This window comes from Athene noctua, chromosome 5 (genome assembly GCF_965140245.1).
Source record: "Athene noctua chromosome 5, bAthNoc1.hap1.1, whole genome shotgun sequence".
Taxonomy (NCBI): domain Eukaryota; kingdom Metazoa; phylum Chordata; class Aves; order Strigiformes; family Strigidae; genus Athene; species Athene noctua.
In genome coordinates this window covers 30,052,984-30,066,037 of record NC_134041.1, presented here as the reverse complement: position 1 = coordinate 30,066,037, position 13,054 = coordinate 30,052,984, and the positions used below count along the sequence as shown (strand labels likewise).

Here is a 13,054-nt window from a genome sequence, read left to right as displayed (position 1 = left end):
GGTGAGTTGATCTGTGGCTCTCTGGAGGGACCATTCTCTCACATCAGTCACAAGAGGTGCAAAAAGTCCCATTTTACCATGGTGGAGAAGGCAAAGGACTGCGAATTGCTGGCACAAAACCCCCAGACCATAGGAAGTCTCCAGCCAGCGGGACCAGGCTGCATTAAAGGGTTCAGAATTGGCATCACCTTATTCATTCAATCCATTTGGGATTATTCCCCTTACAACCCTTCTGGGCCAGGGAAGTAGCACCATGGTTGGCAGTTAATTGCACAATGACGTTCATTACCCACATTAAGCAAGATAAGCAGCCACCATGCTTCAAACCTCTTCCCTGTGTCTCCTCTATGCTGGCAGCTGCCAAACGAGCCTCCAGTGGGCAAGAGGAGGCTGTGCTGCCCTGAGCTGGGCAGATCCCACCTTTCCCCCAGGCAGCACCAGCTACGGTCTGCCAGGACCACGCTGCCAGAGATTCAAGCTCGCTCCCCATATGAAAATGATGGGTGTGATTTTAAAACCCAACACCAATGGGTTTCTCGTCTCTCAGTTTCTTTGCACACATTTTCTTTTGTGTGCATTCAGAGGTTGGAAAAGATTTTTTTTTTTCTTTCGCAGCCAGATGCGCCTCCTCATCCTAATTCACGAAGGAGGAGGTGGAGGCACCCACACAACCCCATGACTCTGGGAGCTGGGAATTTCAGAGCCAAGCAGGGGGAGCTTTGCGATGACGGCGTAAAAGCTGGCAATGGCACAGAGCCGTCAAGCCGTCTGAAGACAGGGCGAGCATCACACAACTGCCTCCCTCGGCCGGGGAGCCCGGCACGGCGGTGGCGGCTCAGGGGCTGTGGCCGCCCCTCCGCTGCCGGCGCCCACATGCCAAGCCTGCTCCGAGATGTGCTGGCCATCTGCTCCTGCCAGCCGGGGCTGGGGCCGGGGCTCTGCGCCATGGCTGGGGATGTGCCAAGCTGTCCCGCCGTTGCCACGCTCCCCAGCTGCGCCCCCCGTCACGACCGCACCGCTGTCAGCGCTACCGGCCCCCAGAACCAGCCGGCAGGGTTTTCGCACACCACTGGGATCGCCTGTGGCAGGGCTTCAGGATGTGGATGTCCCCACAGCTCCAGGTCCTTCCTATGGCTTTGGCTCTGCTTGGCCCATGCAAACACACTGTGAAACACCTCTGGGCAAGTGGGGTTCAATCGCTCTCATCCTCTTGTGGATTTTAAGCCTCTGGGCCAGCCCTACTCTTCCCATCACTTCCAGCACCCCTCCCCATTTATGGCTAGGTTTGACATTGCTCCCCCTCCAAATCTGCCACCACAAAAGCCCATCCCTTGGTCACCAATGCAGGGGCCCTGCAGCCGGGGCACGTCCCCGGGGCCACTCTGCAGTCAGGGAGCCGGCCAGGACAGAGCCTGAACCTTGTCATAGTTGAGACTTATCAGGTTTGGACAAGCGCCGGGGGCTGCTGCGAGATTCAGGATGTTCTGTAATGAACGTCCTCTGCCCCAAATAGACACCGTCCCAGGGGCATGGGCTTGAGCAGTCCCTCCCCAGAAGCCCTCCCTGTCAACGCCGGGGAATCTGGTCCAAGAGTGACCCCCGGCCCCCCAAGTCTCCAGCCAGCATCACTGTCTGAACTGCCCACAGGCCCTGGGCACCCCAAAGAGATGACGAGACCTGGCTCGGTATCCCTGGTCTTTAATACATCCCTCTTCAGGCTCTCCCAAGGTCTCCTCTTTATGAAAGACAAAGAAATGTAAAACATGTGTTTTAATAAATGATTCCTCAATTTCTAGAGTCCGACAAGTCAGATGCTCACTTAAAACCGCCCGTAACACTTTCCATGGGTGTATTTATAACTAAAGGCATAACTCTGCCATCTCACACTCTGTCATTAACCCTCTGCAGCCTCATTATAAACGGAGCTCAAACAGAGAGCGAAGACACACATCAGAAAATACTGCACCTACTCATCTCTGGTAAAACATCCCAACAGTCACCATCTGAAAGAGAAATCCCTTATTTCAATTAAAAAAACAAAACAAACCTATTAACACCACGACACTGGCAGGTAGGATCCTGACTGCTTCCCCGATGCCTCCAGCACCAGAGTTTCACACACAGACACCCCAGCCCTCCCACCCGGCTGTGCCGACGAAGAGGCCCCCAGAGCCCAGCTCCGCTGGCGTGGCCGCCGATGCCACAGGGAGGATCAGCCGCTTTACACCATTGCGCTGTGCAAGGAGTGTCAGTCACCCGTGATAATTAATCAGCTATCAGCTCAAGATAATTAGCTCAGTCCAAGAGCAGCGGCTCTTCCCCTGCATGTTTTGCATCGTTACAGGCATCGGCACCACAGCCAAGGCAGGCACCTGGTGAAAATGCTCGGCTCAAAGACAGGACAGGTAGTTTGGGCAAAGAAAGAGGGTTTTTTGTTAAATACAGAGTCACATATAAAGCTTGGCAGAGCCCAAAAGGAACAGCTCTTTGGGAATCCTTGCTGTCCCCAGGTAAGGATCACAGCACCAGCACAGTGGTGAGCCCCACCAGGGGAATGGAGGGAGCAAGGACATGGACCTGCAGCCCTATGCCAAAAAAATAAAATAAAATTAAATTAAAGGTAACAGCAACATGATAGCAAGGTGCAGGCAGGTGCAGGACTAAAACCATCACACCTCGGGGAAACTGCCTGCCGCAAAGCCTGCTCCCCGGCTCAGGAAAAAGTCACCAACCCAACCGCAACTGGGAAATAACCACAATAAATGGTGCCACCACCACAGCCTAGGAAATATTTGTGACATTTGTTTTTTTTCCCTGCAATTATCCTTGTCCATCCCGACAGCGAGATGGGCACAGCAAGAAGCCAACTGCGGCACCAATTTCTTTCACGGCCAAGAGACATAGGAGGAGGGTTTCAGGCTGAAGCCGGCTTCCAGAGCTCTGAAGCTGCAGTCAAATGCACAGAGAGTAAAACCCACACATGCTGCAAGCTGGAAAGGCATTTTCTGCAGTAATATTCACCCCAATTTCCCTTTAATGCTCCAAGCAGAGGCCCTGATAAAGCACAAAATGCAAATTAAATTGCGTTGGAAATGTATGGGAACCAGTAGCCAAATTTCTATAGACAAACAAGCAGCGCACCCGATCTCAACAAATTTTTCCCTAAAAATAAAAACCCGTAATGCAGCTCTCCTTTCCACTCTCGCGGCAGCTAATTCTTCCGCTCTTTCGTAAACATTTGAAAACAAGGTCACGCGCACAAATTCTGCTTTCAATTTGCCTTGTATCCATAGTGATTAAACTCAGACCCACAATACGGGACTTAAAGGAAAAAAACTTTTAAAAGGCCTGGAGCAGGGCTAGCCCTCGGCACGCTCGGCAATCCACCCAAGGCCAGGGACGACAGCATTGCCGACGACTGTTTTCTCGTATAACAGCAACCTGGGAATTAAATTGTGGGGCTTCAGTAGCCCTGCTATCACCATAGTAAGGGATTCAGCTCCCCATCTACACCCTCCTCAAGAAACAAGCAGCCCGGAGGCAATACAAATTTAACGGCTCCAAAGCCCAGCCAGAGAGTCAGGTTCCGGCAGGGACGGCAAGAGTAGGATGAGCAGGAAAAATGAAAGTAGCTGTGGGAGAGGAAAGACTCAACAGCCTTCTCCCCATTCCCACTGGAAAGCTTTTTCTTTTTTTAAAGAAAAACAATTTTCTCATTGTCTTTTCCCCCCCAGCCCTGGGCTTGCCAAAGGGGAGCATCAGAGCTGGAAGCTTTAACCACCTACATTCAAATTTCCTGCTCCATCACAGCCCCAGGTGCAGGCAAAGCCTCCAGTGTGCAATAGCAAACACTCCGAACTCAGCGGGGCCTTTCCTGGTCCCTGTCCAGTGCCTCAGTTTCCCCATCCAACCAGGGGCAGAATAGCAATAGCCTGTGGGGACATGAGGAACATAGCCCCGTCCAGGACCAGGTCAGGGAGTAGTAGGAAAATTAAGCCAGAGGAGACGGGAAAACACTTGGCCCCGTCCCTCTGCAGCCCCAGGGTTACTGGGGGTCTCACAGGCTCCCAACACACAAACCGAGCACAACGAAACCCCTCTAAAAAGGGGAGAACCAGGGTGCGACGAGGCTGCAGGGTCGAAGCACAACTCACCACGCAGCATCGTAGGGCTGACACCTCTTGGGACACCCAGGGAAGTGGGGAGCTGACGCGGGGGGACACGACACATCGAGTCCCCGGCTCCTCGCGCTTTTTAGCGGGTCACCGGGGTTTTGCGGGCGATGAGACCAGAGCGAGGGGGGCTCACCGTGGGGCAGGGGGACACTTACTTCTCGTAGTCCAGCTTGCAGTAGAGCTTCTTATCGCGGTAGAAGCAGGTGGTCTGCAGGGGCTCCTTGCAGGACGCACACTGGACACACTGCTCATGCCACAGGCTGTCGTTGAGGCGCAGCAGGAACCGGTCCGAAATAACTCGCTGGCACCCTTCGCACACCGACTTGGGGGTCGCGGCTCTGCCTGCGGGGAAGGAGCCGGGGGCAAGGGTGGGTGGAGGGAGAAGTGCACAGAGAGATGAACCGGGCGAACGACGGACGGAGGATCCCGCTGCTCTCGCTTCCCCCGAGCAAGTTGGTGGGTCGGGGGGGTGCCGGGGGGTGTGCGGGGCGCTGCTCCGGGATCCGGGGGAGACCTGTGCCTTACGGGAGCTCCGGGGGGGGGCCATGGCCCCCAATTTCGTTCCTCTTGGAAAGGCGGCGGCGGAGCCGCAGCTCGGAGAGAAGGCGATTGTTTGAAACCGATATTAAAACGGAGGGGAAAAAAAGAAAATAAATTATTTATTGTTCGATACGAAAGAAAGGCCTTCGTTGCACTGGGGCGGGGGAGAAGGGGGGCACACACAATTTAACGCAATCACGGAACGAAAGGGGAGCGGGGAAGGCGGGCGCCGGCGGCACTCCCCGGGCGAAGGGAGCGGCGCGGCGCCGGGCAGCAACGAGCAGGGGGGAGAGCTGTCCCCGGCCACCCCGACCCCCCTGTGCCCATCGCTCGGGGCCCGCCCGGCCGTGCCCCACCCTGGGGGTGTGGGTGTGTGTGTGATGGTGTCCCCGGGAGGGCAAGCGGGGTGCCCCGACTTACCCAGCAGGGAGGAGAAGGGGGCGGCGGGGTCCAGAGCATTCTGCAAACTCTCCTCCATCTTCAGCCCATCCAGCATGGTGGGGAGCCGGGCCGGGCGAGGGGGCCGCCGCCCGCCTGCCAACACAGCCCGGACACGCCGCGCTCAGCCCGGCCGCCGGCCCCACCGCCCCGCGGCCGGGGCTTCCCCGCCCCGGCTGCCCGCCCGCTCCCGGGGCGCCCCGCTCCTCTCCTCCCCTCCCTGCCGCTGAGCGGGAGACACTCCCCACCCCCCAAAAAACCCCTCTCCGGCTTCGCAGCCGCTGCCCCAGGCGGGCTCCTAGCGTCCCGCCAGCCCTGCGGCCCCGACGGGGTGGGGGGGTGGCACTCCCCGGGCCCCTCGCGGCAGCGGGACGGGAGGATGCGGGGCTGCCGTCGGCGGGGCTCAGCCACTTACCTGGGGCGGCCCGGGCGGTGCCTTCCCGTGGGGAGCCGGCGGGAGAGGCGGCCGCAGCCACCGCTCCGGGGGAGTCCGGCGGCGGCCCCGGCGTCTCCGGGCTGGCCTCCCTCGGCCGCCCCGCCGCCGGAGCTGCCCGGGCTGAGGAACGAGCCGCGGCTTCTGGACGACTCCAGAGCAGAGCGCACCAACCTGCGGGGAAGCGCCCGTCTGACTGCTGCCAAGGCACATTTCCTGGAGCTGATACCTCCCTGCCCGACCCCCACCCCCTGCCCTCCCCTCTCCACCCCACTCGAAATAAGTTTCCTCCCCGCTCTCCTGCCTGGCTGCAGGCACCGGCCCCGCCACGCCTCGAGGGGCTGGCGGCCCTTCCCAGCTCCGGGGGGCACGGCCGGGCCGCCCCGCGGGGCGCCGGGGTAGCCCCGGCTCCGCTCCGCTCCACGGCTTTTTTTCTTAGAAAGCGAGCCAAAAAAGGGGAAGAAAAAAAAAAAAAAAGGGTGGTGTCCCGTCACCGCGGCTCTCCCAGTAGTGAAACCGGCTGGAATCAGCTTCCCTCTTCCAGGAGAAGCCCAGGCCGGGAGGTTTTGGGGGGAGCCGGTCCCCGGCCCGGGGCGGCATGCGCTCCCCCGCGCTGCGCATCGCCCCCACCGCTCCGCAGTATTTAAGGAAAATGAGTGCTGAGAGGGAAAAACAAACAAACAAACAAATAATCAAAAAAACCCAAAGCCGGATTGCTGCCCCGCAGGGCTCGTGGCCGGTGATCGCTGGCGCCGAGAGGGGCCCGGTCCGCTACCGACGCCGGTACCGCGGAGCCGCAGGGGGAGGCGGCCGTGGGGAAGCGCCGCTACGGCTCCACCAAACCGCATCGGTTTCGGGGAGGGGAACCCGCGGGGGAAAGTTCCCGCCCGGCTGGGGAAGATGAAACTTAGAGCCTTCCCGCAGCCCCGGCGATTTCCCGTCCCGCCCGGCTCTTCCCTTTTCTCCTGCCGGGGGGGGTGTCGCTATTTTTAGGGGAGTTTCACGGGACCCGCAGGCCCGGAGCCAGCCGGGGCCATGTACCTGCCGCTGCTGGAGCAGCCTGGGCAGCCGGGCCGTCGCTTCCCCCGGCTGGGAGGGGGCTGGGGCGAGGGAGAAACGGCTGCAGAGCTGCGAGGGACCCACTCCACGCTCACGAAGAGTGGGAGGTTTTTACGGGCCTCACCTCCTGTGTTCACCAGTGACCTTGGCACCAGGGGCAGGAGCGCTCTCAGCCTCTACGAGGGGCATCCTTGTCACCAAGTGTTCCCCACGCCCAGATGACATGGGTGATGCAGGGACCAAGGTCATGTCCTTTGAGAGCTTGTTGGAAGGAGAGAAGTCACAGGTTAGCACTGGCGGTCCACCACCCTGCCAAAAATCCCATGGAAGAGGGAAACGGGGTCCTGGGACAGCCCCACTGTATCCCAGTGTAACTATACTGGGAGCTTGGTCATGAAAGCATTGGTACCATGACACAGGTCAGTGTGAAACAGCTCTGAACCCTCACATCCAGGAAGGCTGAGCTGCAGTGGGGAGGCACTGGGCTCTGACGCCTCCATCTTTGTCTCTCCTGAAGGTCTCCAAGAAGCTCCAGACAAGTTTCCAGGTAGCCAGATCCCTTAGAGCCCCATTGCCAAGACACCAGCCCAGCAAGGACTGCAGCATGACCAGGGGGCTGCTCTGCCTCTTCCCTGTGCAAACCAGCACAGCCACCTCACCCACAGAACTGGACAGGGCAGTAGTTTTTCCCTATGCAGCCAGGGTCAGCCCCACAGGGTGGGAATGCACTCCATGGGGCACCTTGCTTATGTGATCAGGCTGCCCACCTGATCTGGTCTGATCAGAGATGCAGGAACAGCTGGGAAGGGAATCATTCCCCCCCTAGACATTATCACCCCGTGGTGGTCCTCCTCCTCCTCCTCTCCAGGTGAGGAGGGGTCTGGAGACTGCCTTTCCTCGCAGCTCTGTCTAAGAAGGATGGGTTCATCCCTCAACACTGAGGAGGTTGCAGCAAGGTGCTGCTGCCCATGATTTACACACATCCACCAGCTCCTGCACAGATCACACATACTGGAGCATACCCAGTCTCGTGCAAAAGGATGGTCACCAGGTGAACCAGTAATGCATGCAAGAAATACACTCCAAAGCCCACCTTCACCTTAGGCAATGGCCCCATGAAAGATGGGAGGAGTATTTCAGCCAGCTCACTGCAGCCTCTGAGGACCAGAATTTCCATGATTAGCTCACCTAGGGATGAACTAGGTGCAGCAGCCCACATCATCAGCTGAAGAGACATAAATCAGAGAAGCAGCACTTGGCTTTCTCCTTCAAGCTGTATGTTCTGCAGGCAGCCAGGTGTTACCAAAACTGAGTGGTCTGGGAAAACCAGCATTAAACAGAAGCTACCTACCACATTAACAAGCCAACAGCATTGGAATAGAGGTCACACATCCCGCCCGCCCCCCCGCCCCCCCCCCCCCCCCCCCATCTCCCCACTGGGGTTGTCCAGCTCTCCTGTTTTGTGCCAAAGAATTTGGGTGGACCTGCAGGTCCCCACAGGTCACTGCTGCAAGATCAACAGCACTCAGCTCCAAGGGCAGGCAGTCAATTACAGACATGGCTCCAGGCAGCAGGGAGCCAGATACCTCTCTCAGTATCACCTTTACTCTGCCCAGCAAAGGACCAGTAAAGGACACACAGGCACACAGAAGCAGGCACGCAGGAGACCAAGTAAGAGGGTGATTATGAGTTGCGCTTCCCTACACATGCTCCAGCCACCTCCCTTGGGACAGGAGTCACCAGGCCAGCTAGCCAGCATCACTAGGGTGACTTTAATGCCTGAATACAACTTGACCCAGAAGACAAAGCTCTGTACAACTGACCTCCATAAACAGCACACCACCCTCTCCTTCCTTCCACCTTCATGGCCCTTTATAGGCACCAGCTTCTGCACAACCAGCTGGACTGGCCAACCCTGGTAGAGAGGCAAGCCACAGCACAGTCAAATATCCCTGGGGTAAAAAATCCTCCCACTCTGCCACTGAAATCCCCCAAACCAAGCCTGACTTGGCTAGAGCTAATTACACAGAGGGCACAGGGAAACGGACGAGAGAGGTATGTGGTGACAGCCACTGGCCTTACATAGGTATAGGTTGGTCCTTGTTCAGTAATGCTGACAAATGCCTGGGATTTATCAGGGCTTCTCTGTCTTTGTATCATGCTTTCCACCACAGTGTACCTTGCCGTAAAATAAAAGTCAGCAAAGCCATTATCCCCTGAAAGAGGACACACACACTGCTTCCCACTGCCACCATCAGCTCTGGAGAGCCCCACATGCCTCCTGACCAGCTTAATTCCTCCCCTTCCTCCTCCTCCCTGTGCCCTCTGGTGCTCCAGGAGGTACCAAGTCAGCACAGCCTCCCCAGCTTTCTGCCTGGGCCTTTGATGGGACAGCGGAGAGCTGGGATGGATGGAGAGAAACTAGGCAGCAAAGAGAGCATCTTGGAGGAGCTCAGGTGTGATGGTGAAGGCAGTCCAGGGTCCAGCCCAGGCAAGAGGTCCTCAAGAAGAGACCAGCAGTGGTGGCACGCAGTTCAGAATCACACCATCAGCGTCTGAAAGTCATCTCAGATCTATTTGGCATGCCCTTGAATCACTAAATTCAGCAGGGAGACCAGAGCTGAACTGAATGCAAACCAGCACAAACCTCTATAGCTTGGGAATTATTTTTTTGTATTCCCAATCCAGAACTGCTGTTGTTAAACTTCAATAGAAACTGAAGCAGCAACTACAGAACCCAAACGAAGACAGGGCAGGAAAACACACTGGCTTGATTTCTGGGTGAGAAACAAATCCAGCTTAGCACAAACAATGGAGTTTAAGGATTTTTCATTTTCCAAACTTGTCATCATAAGTGGCCAAACTCACTATTTTTTTGAAGTCCCCTCCAAGGAACACTACAGAGAGAGCAGCTCAGAATTAATAAATGCTTTGAAATATTTGGCCTGTGCACTAAAATAAAACTTGTCCATGGTGGGGGGGACAGACCTGCTACTAACTTGGAAAGCTCATGAGATGTGGTGCATGGTGGGAAAGAGAATATGACATTTTGCCTTGCACCAGACATTCCCAGAGCCTCATTTATTTATTATTCCCAAAGCAAAGGAAAAAATGTTGGAGCTTAATCTGAGGCTAGGAGGGATTCCATCGGGAAACCAATGACTGGATCTTCAGATGAAGTGGTAGCAATACCCAGCAACTGGAATCTGACAAGAGCAAAATTCAGGTGAGATAGGAGGAGCCAGGTTTCAGTAGGAAGGGTAGGTAGCTGGACCCTGCTATGCTCTCCTTGTTATGCCTGAAAAGTGGCTGATGCCTGGATTTTGAAAGCACCATCATGACATATGTCTGCAAGGAAAAATGACCACATTGGAAGGGACTTAAACTTTGGTGTTTCTTGATTTTCGAGCTCTTCAGTGCTATTTTTGAATTCTTTGTGCAGCTGTAACTCCACACAAGCTGAAGCTGAATGTATGTGCAAGGATAGAGGTCTTATTTGGCTTATCCATAATTGTGATTTCTACTATTTTATGAAAATTACGTTTTTGCAGGGCCACAGATTGGGTAAGCTCCAGCCATGCCAAGCTGCTGTTCTTCTGCAGCAATTCATCCTGAAGGAAAACTACACCAGTGAGTTGTTACTCACTGTGAATTTTGAGATTTGCTCCTCATGGTGTTCGTAGAGACTCGCCCCTATGTTTTACAGTGCTAGGGGAAGCACTGCTCTTGGGCAGAATTTTGACACTATTGTGTAGAGGCCCACAACATGAATGAAGAATCGGAGGGTTAGGACCAAATCCAGGAGATTACATCAAACCTCAGGTCCTCAGTGATTGCAGATAGAGCTCTGTTCTCAATGACCTCTTTCCTCTGCACAGGATAGCTGTCTGCTAGCAACACTTTCGAACAAGTAAGTGGTCTCTTATTTACAGAAGCCGTGCTTGACGTCCCACAGTCTCACTGCCCTACCAGACACAGGGCGGGGGAGTGCGTGGATCCCACCACACACTGCATTAAGGAGATGATCAAGCACACAGAATTTTCAGAAAAAAACCCACTAGTCATCTGGAGAAAGAGGACAAGCCCTGCTCAAAGTGCAGCCTGAAGACTTTCTGGCCCAGAACCCAGAGACCACTTTTCCAGGGTCTCAAGGTAGACTGCTAGGAGTAAGGGTGTCCAGGAGCCACAAATGGCCACTTTGAGACTTCCTGCCCTGGCCTTGGTTAGCATATGCCATCACTTTCAACTTGAAAAAGTGACTGTTCATATTGGAGGCAGGGCTCTGGATTTGCTCACAGACTGGACTGAGATCAGCACCAAAATAGTCAAGGTGAATCTCTCGTGAGACTTAGCAAGCTTTACTTGCACTGACTGCAGTGCCACGTGCAGGGCCATGGCTACGTGCTGGACCCCACCCTTCTGTCCAGCTTATTCTTCTCTGTTGCCCATGTGTTGAGCTGTTCTGCCAACATGTAATATCAGGGATTCTAAATCCCTCATCATGGACTCAATTTAAGCCAACGAGAGGCATCACGTTGTCTACGTTAAACAGGGTTGGGCATGTCCCAAAGCACTTTCAGATGTCTTGGCTAAATTAAAGTCCAGCCTCCATGCTCCACGTAAGCACTTATGATCACAGCTGCCACACCTGTGTGCTGAGGACAGCCTGCGAGCTCCTGAAAGAGATGGCACTCCTGGTGTGGAAGCATCCTGTCCTCTCCAGCTGACTCAGTCTGCCATGCTGAGTGGCTCACCCCATGGCCAAAGGACTCTGAGTTACTACCAAGTGCTTTAGGGCTGCAAAATAGCACTCAGACACCATCTTAGCAAGATGTCTGCTGCAGGCATGAGGACCCTCAGGTTTTCCTCTATGTATTTCATTAAAAAGCATTAATACCATGTGGTCTATCTTCAGACAGTGGCATCAGCTCCTGCAGCTCTTCTCTTGCTAATGCCAACCAACTTCCTCGATTTAAACCATCAAACCTGAGAGCAGGGAGAACAAGAGAAACTAAGGGTTTTATAACCAGGAAAGAAACCCAACCCAACTAGCTGGGGACCAGCTCTTAGCAGCCCAACCTGGAGGTAACCTCTTGCTTTGTCTAACCAGAAGCATGGGGTGGGTACCAGCCCAGCACAGTCTGCATGCAACATCTCAAACTCTAGCAAAGGTTTTACGATGAGAAGGTTGAATATTTTAAGTCTTTAAACACTTCCCTTGTAATGGAAAATTACCTTTTCAATTAAAAATATCCCCTTGACCAGTGTTTTTTAACCTGTTTTGAAATTATCCCTATTTTTTTCAGTTTCACCAGAAAAAAGCATTAGAATTTTCATAATTTGGGGGGTTTCTTTTTCCTGCTCTTTTGACTCTCTTTTTCCTTCTCACAATGAAATGCTGGAGAATGAATCATGTCCCCATGTGGGAGTTTTTACAAAGTGTTTCATTTTTATCCTTCTTTCTTTCCTGTTGTCACTACTCCTTTCCCTCGAACTTCCCCGAGTCGCCAAGCGGCAGCGTTGCAATCTGTCACGCGGACAGACGAAGCACGGCTGCATCTCACCGCATTGTCTGCTGAGAGGGTCAGAAGGGGCAGATCACTTAACACTACACCTGTTTTATGAATAATAATACAGACAGTTCCTGGGAGGACATTATCCCACCAGGATAAGCTCTGCATATTGAACAAATTAATATATTTAACTCATTTGACTCTGGTTAGCTCAGTTGCAATGGGAAGCTCCAGCGATGCCATTTGGGCAGGGGAAAGACCAGGCAGACCTTTGAGGTAGGTTGGTTATATTGGCTTTCCCTCTCTGCAGGTTTCACTTACGGAAGTATGAGATTATAAAAATGTGGGTTGAAAAGCCTGTTTCCAGCACAAAAATATGGAGGAGAAAAAAGAAAAAAAAAAAAAAAGAAAGCCCGAGAACAGGATTCATGAAGCTTCAGAAAAATGTAAATTATTCATGAGCATGCCAGGTTTGGGCCACTCCAAGATAATCCACCTGGACCAAATTGAAGCACTTCAGTTCTTCCCTCAGTGGCTAGACTAGCTCAGAAAAGAAAAAGCACATTAAGGAGACACTTTTTAAATTACTTCAAAAATTCAAAGAATTCAAGGAGTCCAAGAGTTTCTTTTTAAAATGGTGGAATGAAATGTTCCAATTCAAAGCAGCAAGTTTCTCCAGTTCTTTCCTTCGCAGGAACAAGAAGCAACAATACCTGTCCTTTCTTGGCTAGAGGCCTGTGCCCTTCAACACAAGCAGTGATATCCTGAGTGATGTTCCTGCCCTGATTTGGCTGCCCAAGAGCCTCAGGAGGGTCCCTCAGCTCCATCCCAAGCTGGACCCGTGACCGCAGCAAAAGAGGACACTGCTCTGATAGCTCCAATCAATGCCTCTCTCA

At 54.0% G+C, this 13,054-nt stretch overlaps 1 protein-coding gene across 1 annotated transcript in view; it reads right to left on the bottom strand.

Moving 5' to 3' along the window:
- Window positions 1–5,798, bottom strand: part of LMX1A (LIM homeobox transcription factor 1 alpha) — a 45,209-nt gene extending 39,411 nt beyond the window's left edge. The window contains exons 1-3 of the mRNA XM_074906889.1: window positions 5,569–5,798; window positions 5,136–5,249; window positions 4,331–4,517 (exon numbers count right to left, since the gene is read on the bottom strand). Of these exons, the coding sequence (XP_074762990.1) occupies window positions 4,331–4,517; window positions 5,136–5,211 (263 nt within the window). The 5' untranslated portion in view covers window positions 5,212–5,249; window positions 5,569–5,798. The remainder of the gene's footprint in view (window positions 1–4,330; window positions 4,518–5,135; window positions 5,250–5,568) is intronic.
- Window positions 5,799–13,054: the final 7,256 nt, after the last annotated feature.